General features: G+C 41.8%; 2 protein-coding genes across 2 annotated transcripts; both read left to right on the top strand.

Annotated features, from left to right (window-relative positions):
- Positions 1-3,128: 3,128 nt before the first annotated feature.
- On the top strand, positions 3,129-13,506 carry lrrc8c (leucine rich repeat containing 8 VRAC subunit C). The gene is made up of 3 exons (XM_073475778.1): positions 3,129-3,260; positions 6,717-6,859; positions 9,876-13,506. Exons 2-3 carry the CDS (start codon positions 6,722-6,724, stop codon positions 12,120-12,122), a joined length of 2,385 nt encoding a protein of 794 aa, XP_073331879.1. The 5' UTR covers positions 3,129-3,260; positions 6,717-6,721; the 3' UTR covers positions 12,123-13,506.
- Positions 13,507-15,439: 1,933 nt separating this feature from the next.
- Positions 15,440-21,294, top strand: lrrc8db (leucine rich repeat containing 8 VRAC subunit Db). The gene is made up of 2 exons (XM_073476898.1): positions 15,440-15,479; positions 18,636-21,294. Exon 2 carries the CDS (start codon positions 18,638-18,640, stop codon positions 21,191-21,193), a length of 2,556 nt encoding a protein of 851 aa, XP_073332999.1. The 5' UTR covers positions 15,440-15,479; positions 18,636-18,637; the 3' UTR covers positions 21,194-21,294.
- The last annotated feature ends 385 nt before the right edge of the window (positions 21,295-21,679 follow it).

Genomic DNA, 21,679 nt, shown 5'->3' with positions numbered 1-21,679 from the left:
TTTGTTTGTTTGTTTGTGTTGTGTTTTGTCATTTAGATTCCCTGTCCTGTCTGGAGCAACCATTAGGGACTGTACACAAATTATTGGGGAGGGAGAGCGGGTCAGAGAAGAGGCAGTATGTCTAATTTTTTTTTCTTGGCTGAAAGTGGCACAATCTGACTTTTGGAGAGCAGAGAAGCATCTTTTAATTCTAGACCCAAATTTACAGTTATTCCAGATTTTCCTTTGAAATACAGAAAATAGTTGAATTATTATAACTATGGTTCATAACGTTGTTCTTTGCCATATGCAGAGGACACAATCCTGTCTCTGGATTAAGGTTTTATTCACGTATACATTAAAAGTTTCATTCGGATGTTAAGGTTTCAGTTGGGACACATGATTAACGATTATATATTTTCCTGACATGTTGTTGAGAGGAGGTTCAGTCCTCAGTTTCAGCGCCTCTTCTTTACCAAAAATAATGTTTGTACAGTCCCTCACATAAACAACAGATAATGACAGCATGCTGTAACTTATCATGAGTTGAAAACGGATGTCAGACTTCTTCCTGTCACGTAATTATATATAATTACTTTACCAAATAGAGGCTTTTCACAAAATGTCGTTGAAGTGTCCAAGTTTATGTCCACGTGTTTTCTGTGACATGGACAGCAGTTGTTCGGTGCAACACAGTGGTTACTATACTGTAGTATGAGAAACATATTGATTTGAAGGTCACAAAGTATTAGAAACATCTCTCAGTAATAAAATGCAATAATCCACTTAACTTAATCATGTATATTTTGATATATTACCATATCAGTCCTCTAATTGGTACAAGTTACACTTGAATAGATGCTGTGATGGAAAGTAAAAGACAATTTCCTTAAATGGCAATAAGTCACATTGGATATAATTACTGTGACGCATTGTAGCTGCACTGTCTAACAACAGCAAAAGAAAATCTTTATAAAAGCTATTAGGTCATAATAGTCTGATCGGCCCACACAGCTGTAAAAGCTGACAGCGTTCCCAACAACTGAAGGCTTCCTGCAGAGGGAACAGATGGGGAGAGTGAAGGGTGAAGGAGCCAGACTCTTATAACATTATTAAGGGGATGGGAAACATTAGTCTTGTTTATGGCATCAGTATGACAGCTGCACTGAAGTACCATTCTGATATAATACTACATGTGGGCTTCTTCATGTAGCCTACTTTACAAGAGTATTTCCTGTGTATCGCTACTTCATGTTCTTTGGTATTGCTTTACTATACACACCCAACATCAGTCCCAGGGGGCAATGAGTACTTTTACTTTTGATTATTTAAATGTGCATTTTGCTGATGATACATCTGTACTTCTACTTGTGATTTTGAATAACAATTTACTTTATTTTACATGGTTGTTGTCCTTGTGGTCACTTTAAAGGTACCCTGTGACTGCTAGTGTCGCCATGGAGCAGTGTTTTTAATGAATAGGTAACCGAAGCACATCCATGAGCACAAGTCATGAAGAATACAACAAATTAGCAAACTAGAATGGCTCTCAGTAGAGCGCATACCTCCGCCAAGACCTAACAGTCCCCATTATTTCAATCAAGCCGAACCCAATATCAGATCAAACATATGTAAAGCTGCTAGATCTGTATTTTTTAGGATCTGCAAGAAAAGTTGATTTTCCGAGTCTCATTCCCGACTCGTCAAAAACTGACATTTTGGGATCGTAGGACGGGTTGGCCGCCAGCCCAAAGCGTCGTTTTTTGACGAGTTGGGGATCCAGGTCGGCACCAAAAGATACTGAGCTCTATTCTGGCCCGAGACCCATCCTCCATCCAAGTTTCATGGAAATCCGTTTTGTAGTTTTTGTGTAATCCTGCTCACAAACCAACACACAGACACAGGCGATAACACAACCTCCTTGCTGGAGGTAATTATGATGTCTGTAAACAAACTGTGATTTCAAATATATAAAAAAATAAAATAAAATGTATCCACACATTGTGTTTCATTGACAAACCCTGAATGTAAACAGAAGATTTGCTTGTTTTTACGTAGCCATAAAAACCACCACTGTACGACATATACTTCTATAAACTTGAAGTAAAAGTAATAAAAGCAGTGTTTTTAATGAATAGGTAACCGAAGCACATCCATGAGCACAAGTCATGAAGAATACAACAAATTAGCAAACTAGAATGGCTCTCAGTAGAGCGCGTACCTCCGCCAAGACCTAACAGTCCCTATTAATTCAATCAAGCCGAACCCAATATCAGATAAAACATATGTAAAGCTGCTAGATCTGGATTTTTTAGGATCTGCATCAAATTGCGCTCACTTATAGATCCCAGCCACCTGAGAATTTTATGAAAAGGTTGAAAATTACCCAATCACGCATTGTTAAAGGTGCTATTTGTAAGAAAAGTTGATTTTCCGAGTCTCATTCCCAACTCGTTCAAAAACTGACATTTTGGGATTGTAGGACGGGTTGGCCGCCAGCCCAAAGCGTCGTTTTTTGACGAGTTGGGGATCCAGGTCGGCACCAAAAGATACTGAGCTCTATTCTGGGCCGAGACCCATCCTCCATCCAAGTTTCATGGAAATCCGTTTAGTAGTTTTTGTGTAATCCTGCTCACAAACCAACACACGGACACAGGCGATAACACAACCTCCTTGCTGGAGGGAATTATGATGTCTGTAAACAAACTGTGATTTCAAATATATATAAAAAATAAAATAAAATGTATCCACACATTGTGTTTCGTTGACAAACCCTGAATGTAAACAGAAGTTTTTTGTAGCCGTAAAAAACCACCACTGTACGACATAGACTTCTACAAACTTGAAGTAAAAGTAATTTCAATAACCAGAATAAAGGCAAATTAAAACCACTTATTATTCTAACAATCCAAAATGATAATGTTGCTACTATGGCTGCTGTTTCTCTTTCTGTTAGTACCATGAGTCCAGTCCGGTCCGGTCCGGTCCCTCCTCCTCCTCCTCAGCTGTCTCGTAAACAACGTGCTTCTCAAACGCGTAAAGTCTCATCCTGGCTTTATTCCCCCACAAGTCCACGCCCCTGTGGGCTGACAGCTACATGCCTGCATGGGTCTGACTGGCTCGAGGATCCGGGAAGGTTTTTGTAGCGGACACAGTTGGAGAGAGAAGAGAGAGAAGAGAAGGGGGAGACCCGGACCCGCCGCGCACATCATGATCCGAGACCTCATCGCGTGAAGAGCCGAGCAGTCCGAACCTCGAGTCCAGCCTTCACCTACGGGAAGGTAAGTCTCTGACACTGGACACTTCATGTATGAGACACACACTGAGATCCCCGTTAGTTTACCTGCCGTGTGACAAACAGTAAGTCTTAAAGATGCGTTCAAAGTCAGCCGTGGGGACGTCGCCCCTAAACGCACCTCCAGTGTTTTAACTAAAGCTCCTGAGCGGATGACTTATTGATGGTTAATAGTGCTGATCACAGGATGAATCACAGCTTCTTCTGACTGTATTTCCACTTTTTTCCCCCGCAGCTTCCGTTTCTTTATAAAGTCCACAGAAGAAGTGCGACTCATTAATAACAGCCAACATTTTTTTTTTTTTTTTTTTCTCCTGCATTGCGGGTAGTTTTTTTCCACGTCCCTCAACCAGACAGGACTTTTTGTGTTTTGTGTGCCCGGAGCGCTGGGTGTGTTCCCAACATGTCTGTTTTTGGATATGTTGGGATTCAAACAAATTTCCTGTCAGGAAGGGGACGAGGATGTGGCCTGGTCAGGTCAGCTTCAGCGGCTGACTCATCCAGTGGAAAAGACAGGGTTTTAATACAAACTACAGGCTTCAGCCGCCGGGGCTAAAGCCTCTTCACCCCCACTTTTCTCTCTGCTATTTATTTAAAATTGTCATTAATCAGTCCTATTGTTATTAAAGGGCAGCACAGTTAAATTACAAAACACAGTAAACACAGTAAACTCATTTCCTCACTCACCACTTCTGGTTTCTAGCTACTCATGTGATTTTATCAGCCCCGGTTTTAAGAAATCAGTCGCTGAAATGTGACTTTAAAGGGGCTCAGTCTACGCGTCGCCGCTGATGATGTCATCGGGGTTATCTCTGTTTGGGTTTGAGACGTTGAACAGGAAGTCTGCGATACAAACTGGAGGTGTGGTGGTGGTGGTGGTGGAATATAATTAAAGGTGCGATATGTGAGAATTTTAGTCGAAAACATAATAAAAAAAAGGAAATTATGAACAAAATGTGAAGAAATCTATGTATAAAGTTAGCATGCTAACCAGCTAGCCACAGCCCACCACGGTCCAAGGCTCTGGTGGTTGGGATGTAAACACCAACACTCCCGCAGTGCTTCCAGCTCCCAGCCTGGACCGCTAACTGCACAGCTAACTGAGCTTACTAGCTAACCAACAGCTACAGTTAGCAGCAGTTAGCGGTTACTGTAGTGATATGCTGCCCCCTATTGATTTGGATATGAATCTGACAGGTGGCCAATTCTTACATATTGCCAATTATAAGTACAATTACTCCTGTAATGTAGCATTACTTTACTTGAGTACTTTCTACTTCATACTTCCACACCACTATATTTTGGAGGCAGATGTTGTTTGCTCCACTACACTCAATAACTTTAGTTACTAGTTACTTTGCAGATTGCATTTTAATTAATTAATTCATTATATCGGAAATTGGATTGAAAAACACGGATTCCAATAACCAGAGTGTTGAATATCTGAATAGGTCGACCAACAGTACACAGTATATGTAGATATTTACTTTTACTTGTACTTTTTTAAATTTTTCATACTCCAAACAAAAAGGGGGCAACATATCGCCAGAGTAACTGCTAACTGCTGCTAACCGTAGCAGCCGTTGGCGAGTAAACTCAGTCCACCCTGCAGGTAGCGGTCGTATTAGCTGACTCTGTTGGACTGAGAGGTGAGAGCACCAGGGAGGTGTTGGTGTTGTTTAGTATTGGACTCTCGCCTTTTGAGATCCAAACTGGCTAGGGGCTAGCTGGTTAGCATGCTAACGTCCGTAGATATCTCTGCCACACAGTACACAGACGTCGTTGACATAACGTCAGCACTGACACATTTAATGTTTTTGACTAAAATGCTTACAGACTTCACCTTTAACACTTCTCACTGGGACTGTGCCCTTTATAATAAGTAGCTCCAGTGAAGGTCTTCACAGCGACGTCTGCAGATCATCCAGACTCAGTAATTCAATAAACATTTACAAAACCAGAAACAAAATTCCTTCGAGATGGGTATCTCAGACCATGACACATCAAACTATCTGCACGGCCACAAACAACTAGAGCTAAGTGAGAAAAGTTCTAGTGGTTTTGGCTGAACCGACCCGTCCAAGTGAGCCATCATTAAACACTTTAGTCTAAACATCCCCTGAACAGCTGCTCTCCGTCCCTGCTGCTGTTACGACACTAAGATGGAAGAATCGATAGAAAACATTTTTATGTCGAAAAACTTAATTGAACTATCAAGAATATGACCCGTCTAGGAGCCCCGAGGCTTTCAGCAACATACGAGCAGTACCTTACAGCTGAACTCATTAATAATGAACCAGCGTTTGAGTGTGGATGAGCATTCAGCTATTGACAGCACCTGTCTCTTTGGCGCTGTACAGCTGCAGATGATAAAAACACTGTATTTTATGGTCCGACCTTGTAGATTATTCATTATACCTGCTCAGACACGTACTGCACAGTGCATGTCGGTATTGTATCGTTAAGAGAATCACGCTTAGTGCATTTCACACCGAGGTGTTTCACTGTGCGAATCAGCAGAGCTTGACTCGGCCTTTTTCATTCTGAATGACACTGCAGACAAACTCCTACCAGACACATATTGGAAATAGGACACCTGCAGCTGTAGTAAGCACTTTACAGAAGGTGACCACAGAGAGTAAGAGCAGAGAGCAGCATCAGGGATACACCACGCTTTTTCATGACACTGCTGTTAACAAAGACAGGTTTTTAATTGTGTTTAAAGAGACGGATGGCTTGAGGACCATGCTGTGTGTAAACCAGAAGAAAAGGGCTGAGATCTGGTTTAATTCTAATTAAACTTGAGGAAAAGTAGTAACCAAGTGTATTTTGCTTTACTTGAGTCTTATTTTCATGCTACTTGGTACTTCTACTCAATATCAAGGGAAATATTGTAATATTTCAGTAAAAAAGTTGGAAAAAGTCAAAATATTCTTTACTACACTACAATTATCTGACTACTTTAGTTACTAGTTACTTTAAAAATAAGGATCATTGCATACAAAACAAAGAATTTACAAAGTCTGGTTATATACACGTAGTAGCAGTATGTCAGTTTCATGTGAAGCTACAGTAGTCATGGTTCCAGCTCAACAAATGTGAAGATTTTCTGCTTTTGTCTGCTCACTCAAGAAAGGATCCGAATACTTTCTTCACCACTGACGTAGACATGCATCAGTGTAGAGATGTCGAGAGTGATGAGGCTGCTACGTAGTCTATGATCCAAGCAGCCGTCTCTCCTGCTCGTCTGCACTCCGCACTGTACTTTCATACTGGATTTAAACCTGCAAAACCTCCGGAGCCAAGTCCCTATAGACATTAGTCTGCTGACAATTGAATAACATCATTGTTTCAGCGCTCAATAATGGCCGAACCATTCCCTCCATTGTATAGACTGAAGGCCTTGTAGGTTAATTTCCTGTGCTGTTTGTTTTTCTAACAGGCATCATGATTCCTGTGATGGAATTCCGGCAGTTCTCTGAACAGCAGCCGGCGTTCAGAGTCCTGAAGCCGTGGTGGGACGTGTTCACAGACTACCTGTCCGTCATCATGCTCATGATTGGTGTGTTTGGATGCACTCTGCAGGTCAGTCATAATTCTACACCATATGATATCTAATTAAAGGGTAACTCCACCAATTTTATCACATTCAAGGTTTTCGTAGGAGTATTACTGCATTTGTGGAATGAAAAAAGTAGAGTTAAGAAATTTGTGGCTCCAGAAGAAGCTGCTTGTTATCTTCTCCAGCGATGACTTTGTTGCACTGTGGGTAATGTAGTCTTGACATTATTGAAAAAGGTGATATCTCTGTGGTTCTGCTGTATTGATTTTGATAATTTCTTTTTAAACTGTCCGTAATGGAGTGCAATGCTAGACCAGTCGACTGCTTTTCAAAACCTGGTGCCTACATTCCCGACAGTGCAACTTATCATTGAGAGACATCACTGGAGGCAATTTATCAGATTACATGCAGCTTCCTCTGGAGCCACAAATGGCTTTAGTGGTAGTAGTATTCCCCAAGACCTGTAAATCCACTTTAATGTGTAAAGTTGGTGGCGTTACCCTTTAAGAGAACAGGGTCTGCCTTGATGTGTTACATAAGGATTTTGTAATGACGTGTGCTGCATGTTTTTCTACTTCTCAACTGTAGCCGTCTCTTTGAGAGTGAATGAGTGGAAGAAGTGAAAAGGCACAATAATGTAACTTGAGTTTGAACTGCAACACATTTATGAGATATGATGAAGCGGCCCTGCTATTCTTTCCATTAAATCTAGAGTAATTTAATTTAGCGAGAGCAAGGTTTTAGGCTCCCTGATGCAACATGACTGCACTGCCTGCTGCTTTGGCACAAACTCAGAGCCACTAATTCCCTGCCTTTTACAACCTGCACTGTGTGCAGCAAAGGAAGCATTCAGGAGTGTGCCAGTGGAAACATTTACCCACACACCCCTCTTCGTAAACATAAGATTTCCAAACTGTTTTCAGCCAGGCGCTTTACTTCTCTCTCTGGATGTGGAATGGGAGCATATTTTGGCTCCCTGCAGATGTCTGTAATGTAAATCCTGGAAATAATACCAAAACACTTTTAGAAAAACTGTTAACAAGATATTTATCAGGACGCGTGCAGCTATTGTTTCCCTCTCACTGTAGCAGTGTTTGGACATGATCGAATTGGGAGTAAACCCACTGGATAATTGTTTATGCGGCCAAGTTTACTCCAGAAGTCAGCATTATCAACATGCCATTTTGTAGAATTACATCATTGTCTCACACAATAATCCCTGCATTTAGAGTCAGAGGGGAGAAACACACACAGAGGAAGCTGAGTTTGTAAAATCCTGCACATCAGCTCTTCACTCAGCAGAACCTGACTGTGCATTTTAATCTGTGATGCTGCAGCACCACTGCACCGCCCTTACTGTAGTAATAATGTCATTTTGGACTCATTCCTCACAAAATGTGTTCGCTGTTATAGTTTCAGATCATGTTACACTATGATGTGCTGAGTTGATATCAAGCAGCTGAACAGAGTGGACAAAATGTCTCCCCCTCAGAAGTGCCCATTTCCTGTTATTAGCATTGGTGAGTGAAGCAGCTGTTCCTCATCATTCACGCTGCAAGCAAACAAGAAAGACTAAAGGCATTTGTTGTTTACTGATGTCCACTTCAGTAGGTTTACATGTACACAGTAAACAGGTTAGTCAGAGAAATCAGGTACTGAGTACTAAGTATATTTATAAAAAAGAAAAAGCAGAATAAAAATAGAGGTCAAAAGATGCCTGTGGTGAAAGCCTTTCGTGTCTCCAGAGGAAGCTGCATGTAATCTGATAAATCGCCTCCAATGATGTCACTCAGTGGCTTAGTTGCATTGTGGGTAATGTAGGCGCCAGTTTTTTGGAAAGCAGTCCGCTGGTCTGACATTGCACTCATGTTGGACTCAGTTTTAAAACAAATGATAAAAGTCAATACAGCATAACCAGATATCAACATTATATTCCACTCATTCTTCTTCCTCTTCAAAACCTGACGCCTACATTACCCACAATGCAACTTAGCCAGTGAGTGACATCACTGCAGCTTTCTCTGGAGCCACAAAAAGGCTTTATTGTCATGTATGCAGTAGTACTGCCCAAGACCTATAAACACACTTTATTGTGTAAAACTGGTGGAGTTGCCCTTGAACTGAGTACATGTACTAGCTTGTACAGGTGTCAGCTGCAGGCCTATTGCAGAAGGACTGAACATGCACAGTCAAACACCTTACTTATTTTACCTTACTTACCTGTTTTACATGTACTGAGGATGTAACACTGTGTGGGTGTATGGCTGAGGGCCGATGGTGCGTTGATAGGACATAAATAAATATGTCTGTCTCTCCTTTCGTACCACCGCTGTGCTGTAACAGCCATTCTCCCCCTCCCTGGAGACCTGGTCTTGTTTTGTGTACACATGGCAAAGAAAATGACTTTCTGAGAAATCTAGCTGAAGTTTCTCTTATACCATGTTTACACCAAAAGAACATGTGCCTTTAAGCAGGTTTTTTAAATGCAGGTAAACCCGTCATAAATAGACATTTGACTACTTTCTGATTGCCAGGGGGTGAGTTTGTCTTTCAGGTTTTTTTTCCCTTGTGTGTCACGTTTGTAATCACAAACACACCGGATAAAATAGAAAGCAGCAGCTCATAATCCTCATAGGCTACATCCAGAAGATGTTAAAACTTGTTTGAAAAGTCTTATTCATTAAATAAAAGTATAAATTAAACATATCCCTTTCTTTTTCTGGAGATGATGATGGAAGTAGTAAGGAGTGAGACATCTTGCTTCTTTCTCTTCTCTGTTTAGAGTTGAACATGGGCAGTATCGATCAGGCAGCTGGCAACGCTTGCGTAGAGACACTGAAGCTACAGTACAAATGGTGGTTACTTCTTGAAATATCTTTTACTTCAGTCTCTTTTTCAAACTCACTGCTGACTGAACGATGTTCGAATGTCAAAGCGCCTCATAGCATTGGGAAAACTGATTATTGTCTCCAAGTTTTTGAATGTCTTCTTTCTGTAATCTTGCTAATCTTTCTCTCTTTGTTTCACATTTTGTTTTAGGTAATGCAAGATAAGATCATCTGCCTTCCTCAGAGAATATCACCAGAGAACTCAAGCGACATGGAAGTGAAGTCTCTGTTACACCTGCAGCCCAACATCTCAGTGGTGCCAAGAGAGATGACGGGCCTGAAAACCGATCTGGACCTTCAACAGTACAGTTTCATCAATCAGATGTGTTATGAGAAGGCTCTGCATTGGTATGCCAAGTACTTTCCTTATTTGGTTCTTATACACACTCTAGTCTTCATGGTGTGCAGCAACTTCTGGTTCAAATTCCCCGGCTCAAGCTCTAAAATAGAGCATTTTATCTCCATGCTCGGCAAGTGTTTTGACTCTCCCTGGACCACGCGAGCTTTGTCGGAGGTATCCGGAGAAAATACCGAAGAAAAGGACCATAAGAAGAGCGGCACGTCCAGGTCCAACATCACTGTGTCTCCTGGAGAGGGAAGTTTGGAGAAGACGCAGTCTCTCCGATCGATCCCGGAGAAGATAGTTGTAGCTGAAAAGCCATCGGCAAGTGTTCTTGATAAGAAAGAAGGTGAACAAGCTAAAGCTCTTTTTGAAAAGGTGAAGAAGTTTCGTCTGCACGTCGAGGAAGGAGACATCCTGTATCTTATGTATGTTCGGCAGACAGTGTTCAAGGTGTTTAAATTCGTCCTGATCATTGCCTATAACAGCCTTCTTGTGGAAAAAGTGCGGAACAGCGTGAGCTGCAATGTCGAGATCCAGGACATGACGGGCTACAAACACTTTCAGTGTAATCACACCATGGCTCACCTGTTTTCTAAGCTTTCTTACTGTTACCTGTGTTTGGTGGCGGTCTACGGATTAACAAGCCTCTACACCTCTTACTGGTTGTTTTACCGCTCGCTGAAGGAATACTCCTTTGAGTACGTGCGGCAGGAAACAGGCATCAATGACATCCCAGATGTTAAAAACGACTTTGCTTTCATGCTACACATGATTGATCAGTACGACCCGCTGTACTCTAAACGATTCGCCGTTTTTCTCTCCGAGGTCAGTGAGAACAAACTGAAACAGCTCAACCTCAACCATGAGTGGACTGCTGAGAAACTGCGTCAGAGACTCCAGACTAACGCCAGCAACAGACTCGAGCTTCAGCTGTTCATGCTCCCCGGGCTACCCGACACTGTCTTTGAGTTGACGGAGCTGGAGTCACTCAAGCTCGAGATCATCAACAATGTCACCATCCCTGCATCTCTGTCTCAGCTGGAGCACCTTCAGGAGCTGTCACTTTACCAATGCTCTTTAAAGTTGCACACAACAGCTACCTCCTTCCTCAAAGAGAACCTGAAAGTGCTTCGTGTGAAGTTCGATGACAACAGGGAACTTCCAAACTGGATGTACGGCCTTCGCAACTTAGAGGAGCTCTATCTCACCGGATCTCTAAGCCCCGACGCCTCCAAAAATACAGTTTTTGAGTCACTGCGGGAGATGAAGTGTTTGAAAACTCTGTCCCTCAAGACTAATTTGACCAAGATACCCCAGTCCATAGTGGATGTTTCAAGCCATCTGCAGCGGCTGTACTTACACAATGATGGCACTAAGCTAGTAATGCTCAACAACCTGAAAAAGATGTCCAATCTGATCGAGCTCGAGGTGGTGCGTTGTGATCTCGAGCGCATCCCGCATGCGATCTTCAGCCTGACGAATCTGCAAGAGCTCGACCTGAAAGAGAACAACCTTCGCTCGATAGAGGAGATCATCAGCTTCCAGCATCTTCGAAAACTCACCTGCCTTAAACTTTGGTACAACGGTATCATGTACATCCCAGAGCACATCAAGAAGCTCGGCAGCTTAGAGCGCCTCTACTTCAGCCACAACAAGATCGAGATATTGCCTTCGCACCTGTTCTTGTGCAACAAGCTGCGCTACCTGGACCTTTCCAACAACGACATCCGATTCATCCCTCCGGAAATCGGAGTCCTTCAGAGTCTACAGTATTTCTCCGTCACCTGTAACAAGCTCGAAAATCTACCAGATGAGCTCTTCTTCTGCAAAAAGCTCAAAACACTAAAGCTGGGCAGAAACTCGCTGTCCATACTCTCGCCAAAGATATCCTACCTTGCTCTGCTGACATATTTGGACCTCAAAGGCAACCACTTTGAGCTTCTGCCACAGGAGCTCGGTTGCTGTCGTGCTTTGAAGCGCAGTGGCCTTATAGTGGAAGAGACACTGTTTGAAACTCTGCCTTCAGATGTCAGGGACCAAATGAAGGCCGAGTGAACTGCCTTACTGTAGCCACAGTGCCTGCTGTATGTTCTGTCTACCAGTGCAGAGCATTTGTTTTGTATGAACTCGTTACCGTACTTAGGTATTATACTACTGTTAAATAAGTTAAGAGCTATTTTTTCAGTTTCCTTGATGGAGGGAAGAATTACATATTCATATATTGTTACATGCGTTTGAGTGGCTCCAACAGTGGAGCTCGCTCTGTTATAAACTTCTGACATAATATGTTCACTTTGTTGCTGAGAGTTACATGAAAGGATTGATATTAATCTTATATCTGTATGTTTAGGGTGTAATTTGTAAGCGCTAGCTCCAAAACTATTACTGCTGCTCACTATACTTTTTTTGTAGCTGTCTGTAGCATCTACCTGCCGTTAGCAAGTAGCTCAGTTAGCTGTGGAGCTAAATCCTGCACCACAACCTTGGACGACGGGAGGAGTCACTGTGAGCAACAGGGGTAGTACAAGAAAGGACAGGACGGGGGCTAACTGGTTAGCATGCTAACACAGTACATAGACATCTTTTACAAAACGTCAACAGTTGTTTCTTCACACTCAGTTGATGATGTAAGTTTATTTTTTTTAATGTTTATAAACTAAAATTCTGGCCATATCTTGCGCATTGCTCCATTAAAAATTGACTCAGCACATGATAAGCTTAGCTTAGCTTAGCACAAAGCAGGAAGAAACAGCTAGCCTGGCTCTGTCCATAAATGAATAAAACACAACTATCAGCACCTCTGAAGTTAGCTAGTAAGCTTCTAGTGAACACATTATAGCTTATTTGTTTAATCTGTACAAAAAGAAATGTAAATTGAGTTAAGCTTTGGTTTTATGAGGAGTTACAGTCATTACATTTCTTTTTTTTGCCTGGTGCTGTTTCTGTAGTCTCATAACTGGTGCTGGTTGATGGACACTGGTCATCATAGGACAGGGCCAAGCTACAGTAGCTGTTTTACCTTAGTCTTTATGCTAAGCTAACTGTCTGCTGGCTGTAGCTTTATATTTTGCGCAGAGACATGAAAGTGATACTAATCTTCTCATCATACTCTCAGCAAAAAGATAATCCGCCTATTTCCAAAAATGTCAAACTATTTTTAAGCACATTTCTTGTCACTGCAACATAAAAAACATTTGAGTACTGAATGTAAATCTAAACTGAAGACCTCACTGAAATGTAGGCCAGAGGCCTTATATATGCTGTATTTTATATATTTTATGTTGCTGTAATGAAGCGTTTGGTTTTCCTTAAGAGAAAGTTAGTTTGTATAGACCGCAGCAGGGAAAATGCAAAAAACAAAGGATATATCATAATCATAATTCTGTATAGTAGACAGATGACATTTTAAAGTGCATTAAACTTGAGGGACTATGCCATATGCCAGTGTTTTTCTTCTCTTGAAATGTCCACAAGAAGTATGCAGCCTGTTACAAACATGTATTTTTATAAACAGTGTTTTTATGTTGTCAACCAATAAAAACAGATTTACTTGTAAATTAATTTCTTAGGTTGGAATTTATGAAAGTTCACTCAGCACAAAAAATACACTTTTGACAAAAAAGATCACAATTTGTTCGATCAGACCAGCGATGCAGTGTGCTTGAATCGACTGGAATTTTAGTAGTATTTCAGAATTTTAGTTCATTTCCATCCATAATGCTTCTCTATAGCTGAAAGAGATTGTGTTGTGGGATATCACCTGCTGGCTGGTGAGGATTAATAAGCAAAGAAGATTAATCTATTATTATGCACACACGAGGCACCGATGGAAAAATAAAGTTGGCCTGAAGAGTGTATAACACAAATTTACAGAGTATATGTATACAAGGAAGGAAAGTAAAATTAGGTGACTTACGAAAAAAATGACATGTAATTAAAGCAACATTATGTAACTTTATTACCTTAAAATAATCATTTTGATGGTACAGTGTCTTGTAATAGGGTGAATGGTGTCTCTGTCTCAGCACTGTGTAACCTCAGCGAGAGGGTCGGATCACAGCGCTACATACATGTTTACTGCAACATACAAGTTTTAAACACATGACATCGTTATGACGTCATGAGATTAGTTTGTAGTCAGCGCCGACATTACGTCTGGCGAATTGTTACACACCCGGGAGTTTGTATTTACCGCAGTGGTGTCTTACTCAAAAACACTGGAGCCGCCAAATCGCACATAATGCAAATTTCTACATAATGTTGCTTTAAAACAATGCTAACTATATAGGAACATAAAGTTTACTGATATATAAGTAATTGAATGAATGTGCTTAAAGCCGCTGTAAGCACTGTCATCGTTTTAGCTAACTTCCTGTCCGTTTTGCAGTTAGCAGTCCCCTCCCTTACTCTTAAATGTTGTAGGCCTATTTTAAAAATAGAAAAAATATGAATCTACGACAAGATTATTTATTGAGAGGTTTCATTTTGACGTGCTGTGACTTACGTAAAGGTACTTAAATGGTTCTCCATTGCATTTAGATCACAACATCGAACGATCTGCCCCCGGAAAGTGGTTGCAAGTTTGTTGCACTGGCTAATGTTGTTAGCGCTGGCTAGCTAACATTTATGTCACTAACACAGGCTAACATTAACATTGCTAACAGTAACTAACATTAACGTCACTAACACTAGCTAACAAATTAACGTCGCTAACAGTAACAAACATTAACGTCGCTAACGCTAGGTAGCTTTAACATTGCTAATGCTTGCTAGCTAGCTAATGTTAGCAAGGACATTACATTAAAATCTGGACAGTGTGGGGCCCGTAGACTCGTAATAATGTTTTTAAGGAAAATAAATACTTTTACACCTTTTTACAAGCTCTGTAGATTAATTATTTATTTTACTTTTTTTATAGTCTACAGAAAAATGTTAACATGCCCTGTAAAAATGTCACGCTGTGCACTTTTACGACGGTCCCTAACTTGAGCGGGTCATCTCCCTCTCCTCTGTCAATCCATCATATCTGCTCCTGATGTGAAATAAACAGCACCTCCTGCTTCATCACTCCACATTTATCCCCGAACACCGCAGCAGAACCGATGCCGACTGACGCTCATCATGAAACCCATTAGGAACCGACGGCGAGCGAGCGACTGAACATCGGACCGAGTCCAGCTCCTCCAGCAGCTGGTGCCGCCGCGCCGCCAGTCAGCGGCAGAGAGGACCCGACCATCTGAGGCGGAGCGGGGGGTAGTCGGCTAAGCTGCTTACAGCCTCGGCCAGCAGGCCCACGGTTGAACAGATGCGAAGAATGGACGGCTTCATCACCGCGGCGAAGCATGGCGTATAAAGGGAGGCGTTGTTCGGTACCGCCGCCATCGACATAACTGGACCAGAACCCTCCTGAAGGTGCGTATCTGTGGACCTCTAGTCGTGTTCAACATCTAGCAAATGTAACCATTAGCAAGCTATACGGTGTAGTGAGGAATTAGCGGGGTTTTTTTTTTTGTTGGTGATTGTGGCGCACTAATGGACCGTGAACGTGTCATGATGTTCTGTAAACGGAACCCAGATTTGAGTGCTGCGTTTAAAGGCTTCACGGACATCAGGTCCACCTCTTGTTTCGGGTCCGTGGATGCGTCTTGCTGCTGCAGCCGGTCTCAGCCTGCTCAGCAGCTTCACTCCCAAACACACTGACCTTCATGTTTTTCAACACACAACAATGGGTTTCAGTAGCAGGGGAGGCACCGAGGATTTAATCTCATTCAGTCATGTATTATTATCATTATTATTATTATAATTATTAATAATAATAATGCCACACAGGAAACATGTCAAGGCTTCAGCAGTGTGATAGTGGGTCCAGTGTAAACTGTGAGGAGGGAGGCTGTAACAATTAGTTTGCATGCACACTGCACTTAAAGGTAAAGGGGGCTGTTATGAATAATTCACACCACATTAAGGTCAGCAGATTTTGTGTTGCCCGTGGTACGCACTGCCTCAAGACTACAGACAACTCTGCTGTGTGTCCCAGTTCAAGGGCAGCGACCGCTCTAAATCCATAACTGTCTGACAAGGCTGTTCTCTATCCGGGCCTCCTTCACGTGTGCCAGGGAAACACAGTGTGGCCTAAAAAGTGTCGGGCATAACCAGTGTAATCCTCCAGTTTTAGGGCCAATGTCAATGGGATTAGGAAGTTAATCCGAAAAGAAAATCTGATTTTGTTTTGTGATCCCTTCAATGTGGTAATGAAAGACCGAGATATGTTACAAAAGCAGTGTAATAATAAACTTTATTGTCTAGAATGACATCAGTGCACTGAAACAGTAAACTTCACTGATAATTTAATAATCATAAATTAGGCCAGGCATCTTTTTCTGCATTATTATCGCATATCGGTTCATATTGAGGAACATATACATTGACACAAATACATCTGTAATTAGCCAGTATTGACCAATACTATCAGCTAACCAATATATTGATCAGGCTCTTGTCACATGTGCTGTGACCAGTGCACACTCGTCCCCGATAACTAGAAAAGACAGGAAATATAATTGATCTATGTGATGTACAAGTGACCAGATACAGTAAATATACATTAAATGTCCTTTGTGTTGTATTTGAAATTCATTATTTTCAATAATGAAGCAGAAATGTAACATTGTAAGCTCAGAGTTTAAAGTGATCCAATAGATAAACACACAACATGGCGTCACACACAGCCTTCAGTCACAGGCTAACAGAGAGTGTCTCAACGGGATTCAAAGGCCCTGTTAACTTCTCTTTATGCTTTCCTTCTTCTCTGGTGTTTCTGTTTACATCCTGTGGTTTGTTCATGTGAGTGTGTCTGAACAAACCGCTGGATGTGACCCGGCATTAACTCTGCTCCGTCATCACAACACAGCCTGTATAAAGTGTTTACAAACAGATTATTGTGTTAGAAAATTGAGGTTATGAAGATATTCTCATTCATAATTTTTTGTGCTGAAAAGTATGGGACGACCGATATGTTTTTTTCAGGGCCGATGCTGATCCTGATTATTAGTAATCAAGCAGACCGATAACTGATATTTGAAACTGATGAACATTAGCAGTAAAAATAAAAATCTTAGTGTTAAAGTTGAGAATAACCAGTGATGGAATGTAACAAACTACAATTTACTCACGTACTGCAGTACAATTTTGAGGCATTTTACTTGATGGTGGTGACTACAAACAGAGAAAGGATGCTGCATCAGAGCAGAAGCAGTGCATTTATTTTATCGGCAATCAGACACAAACAACAAAGATACTGATAATCGATAAAATGCTGAATATTGGGCCCTGATAATCAGCCAGGCCGATAGTCGGTCTACCCCTACTGAAAGTCACAACTCTATGATCTCAAGTAATGTACTACTTTCCAGAATTTTATGATGTTTACCACTTTGTCGCCCACTCAAGGGCAAATTCCTGGTAGTAATGACACACTATTAGTGTTGCCCTTTGTAAGACACCTGTACACCTTTCTAATTCCTGTTAGGGAGCTAAAGCTAAGATAACATATCTCTCCTGCAATATCACATCATTTTTTTCATTAATTCAGATTACTTGTACAGTACATGCTGCTGGTCACAGCAAAAATATCGATGGATCAGATGAGAGATACTGTAGATTGAATAAGGGGATGAAGGCGCATACTTGTGCTAACAAACAACTGTACTTTACTGCAGAAAGGCAACTTACAGCTGCCTGTGACTATTTGAAAGCTTCTTGGCCATAACTTGCACTTTCCTTGGTCAATAGAGCCATAATCACATGGGACTGCTATTACCTGGGGACCGCTAGTAATTTGTAATAATTGCGGAAATCGTCTTTGATCTTAATCCTGAGTGAATCTGCCGTGTCCGTAATATACGAAACATAAAACATATTTCTCTTAACACAGATGTCATGTTATAATATTAGTCCCATGTGATTCAGTTTCTCTGGGATTTGAGGTTGTATTTCGTTTTAAACATCTGTTTGTTGTTGTCAGACAACTGAACATGTAAGAAATTTGATCACGGTTCAAAATATGTTGAACAGCAGTCGACAGCTGTGCTGTTAGATCACCTACATTGCTGTTTGAAACAAGTGATGACAGCGAAGGTTGGGAGCAATGAAAGGTTGTTCAATTCAAGTACAGCCACTAAGCATCTTTTACTTGTTCTAAATGAGCTGCAAATGTGTATTTATGCTTGTAACACATGCAGAAAGTGAGCAAAACAACTGTAAACTATATTATTAATGTGGCTGTGGAAGAACAGATGCTCCGCTTCTGAAACAATATCACGCTATTGCCTTGACATCATATTCGAGAGTAGATTCATGTAAAATACAGACTTTGCTCGTCCTGTGTGAATGCACCACACACAACACAGATGTTGGAAGTTAATTTCTGAATCACATGAAGTCCCCTGGTGATACTAGGAGAGGTTATGTGAAAAAAAATTCAATAGGTCAATGAAATTCCAAAAAAAGATTGCAAAAATCTACTGGGATAAAATCTCATGAGAATTATCATCATGTTCTCTGTTTCAGGAATGTTCACCCTCACAGAAGTAGCATCTCTGAATGACATCCAGCCAACTTATCGAATCCTGAAACCATGGTGGGATGTCTTCATGGATTATCTTGGCATCGTCATGTTGATGTTGGCCATATTTTCTGGAACGATGCAGTTAACAAAGGACCAAGTGGTTTGTCTTCCGATCCTGGAACAAACTCCGGAAGCGACTGGGAGCTTCTTAGGACCCCAACCACCGGAGACCGTGGATAGTTTATGGAACAAAGAAAGCGCCATCGGAGAGCAAGCAGCTCCTTTGATGGCTAAAAGGCCTCCGGATCACATCGCCCCCACAATTCACTTCACACAGTCTAGTACTTTAGGGCAGCCTCAGCCTACGGGTGTCAGGACCAAGCTGGATTTTCAGCAGTATGTTTTCGTCAACCAGATGTGCTATCATGTTGCCCTTCCATGGTATTCCAAATATTTCCCATACCTCGCCCTTATCCACACTATTGTATTAATGGTCAGTAGCAACTTCTGGTTCAAGTACCCAAAGACAAGTTCCAAGATAGAACATTTCGTTTCCATACTGGGAAAATGTTTCGAATCGCCGTGGACTACCAAAGCACTGTCCGAGACTGCATGCGAGGATTCGGAGGAGAACAAGCAGAGATTGGCCGGTGCCTCCTCCCTCCTGAAGCATCTGTCCATGAGCAGCGAGGAGGGGAGTCCAAACCAGTCCGCCCCAATGCTGACTAAATCTGGGGTCACGTTTTCCGTAGAAAAGCTCGTGAGTGAAGTTCCCTCCATGACCATACTGGACAAGAAAGATGGCGAGCAGGCGAAAGCCCTGTTCGAAAAAGTCCGGAAATTCCGCGCCCACGTTGAAGACAGTGACTTGATTTACAGGCTGTATGCCCTTCAGACGGTCATCAAGACGGTCAAATTCATTTTGATCCTGTGCTACACGATGACGTTTGTTGCCTCCATAGATTTTGACCATGTGTGTGAGCCCGAAATCAAGCATTTGACTGGATACGCCAGGTTCCACTGTACACACAACATGGCGTTCATGTTGAAGAAACTCCTTGTTAGTTATATTGCCATCATATGCGTTTATGGTGTAATCTGTATATACACGCTGTTCTGGCTATTTCGACGACCGCTTAAGGAGTATTCCTTCGAAAAAGTCAGAGAGGAGAGCAGCTTTAGTGACATTCCAGATGTTAAGAATGACTTTGCGTTCCTCCTCCACATGGTCGATCAGTACGACCAGCTGTATTCCAAGCGTTTTGGTGTTTTTCTCTCCGAGGTGAGTGAGAACAAACTTCGGGAGATCAGCCTGAACCACGAGTGGACCTTTGAGAAGTTGCGGCAGCATGTGACGCGCAACCCTCAAGAAAAGTTGGAACTCCATCTCTTTATGCTCTCCGGAGTGCCAGATGCTGTGTTTGATCTCACCGATTTGGAAATCCTCAAACTAGAATTAATCCCAGAGGCCAGGATAACAGCTAAGATCTCACAAATGATAAACCTCCAGGAGCTGCACTTTTATCACTGTCCCGCCAAAGTTGAACAGACTGCTTTCATTTTCCTTCGTGATCACCTCCGGTGCCTTCATGTCAAATTTACAGATGTTGCTGAGATTCCTAGCTGGGTATACTTGTTGAAAAATTTAAGGGAACTGTACTTGGTTGGTAACCTGAACTCTGAAAACAACAAAATGATCGGACTCGAGTCTTTGCGAGACCTCAGGCACTTAAAGATACTGCATCTCAAAAGCAACCTCACAAAGATCCCGACAAACATCACGGATCTGTCTCCACATCTGGTCAAGCTGGTTGTTCATAACGATGGTACAAAGCTCTTAGTGCTGAATAGTTTGAAGAAAATAATGAATCTCGCTGAACTGGAGCTTCTTAACTGTGAGCTGGAGAGAATCCCCCATGCTATCTTCAGTTTGACCAACCTTCAAGAACTGGATCTTAAATCCAACAACATTCGTACCATCGAGGAGATCATCAGCTTTCAGCACCTTAAGAGACTGACGTGCCTCAAACTTTGGCACAATAAGATCATCACCATTCCACTGTCCATTAGCCACGTCAAGAATCTCGAGTCGCTCTATCTCTCACACAACAAGCTCGAGTCTCTACCCTCATCGTTGTTCACTCTTCTCAAGTTGAGGTACCTGGACGTTAGCCACAACTCTATTGTGGTAATACCACTGGAGGTCGGCTTTCTGCAGAACCTCCAGCATTTTGCCATTACCGGCAACAAAGTCGAGGTAGTCCCCAAGCAACTGTTCAAGTGCACCAAACTGCGGACCTTATGCCTCGGCCACAACTGTATCTCCACCATTCCAGAGAAAATCAGCCAACTCTCGCAACTGACGCATCTGGAACTGAAGGGAAACTGTCTGGATCGTCTCCCGGCTCAGCTCGGTCAGTGCGGCCTCCTGCGCCGGAGCTGCCTGATCGTGGAGGACCACCTCTTTGACTCGCTCCCCATGGAGGTCAAGGAGAGCATCAATCAGGAATCTAGTGTTTCTTTTCCAAACGGGTGCAAGTGTCTAAGTGACGGGCGGTAGTCACAAAGTCGTGCAGTTCATCTTAGGTGTACAGAAGTCTTTTTTTTTAAACCATGTCATTAGAAAACAGTAGTTCAGAGTACAGTATTCACGCTTCATGATGTTTTAGCAACTTATAAAATGAATGCACCACAGCACATGCAAGGTTGATACCACTGGAGAAGTTTTAAATTAACTTTATTAATGATCATGGCTTATGTCAATGTTTTTATTTTGTTTTTTGGTTAACGTAGGTGCATAGTAGCAGTTAAATCACTCTGCTTATATTTTTTACCTTTTGTATGCAAAACTGTCTAAACTGGATCTATGGAAACGTGTATCATTTTGAAACAATCCACCTTTTTACCTTTATATTTTCCTTTGGTTTTCTTTACATTAACTAGATACACTTGATTGACCTCGACTTAAAGGAACAGTTCACTCAAAAACATCTCACTTTCCTGTAGTGCAGGAAGTTTTGATTTTATCAGAACCTCGGTCAGGTTT

The sequence above is a fragment of the Pagrus major genome, chromosome 11 (assembly GCF_040436345.1).
Source record: "Pagrus major chromosome 11, Pma_NU_1.0".
Lineage (NCBI taxonomy): Eukaryota > Metazoa > Chordata > Actinopteri > Spariformes > Sparidae > Pagrus > Pagrus major.
This window is presented reverse-complemented; position numbering and strand designations above follow the sequence as displayed.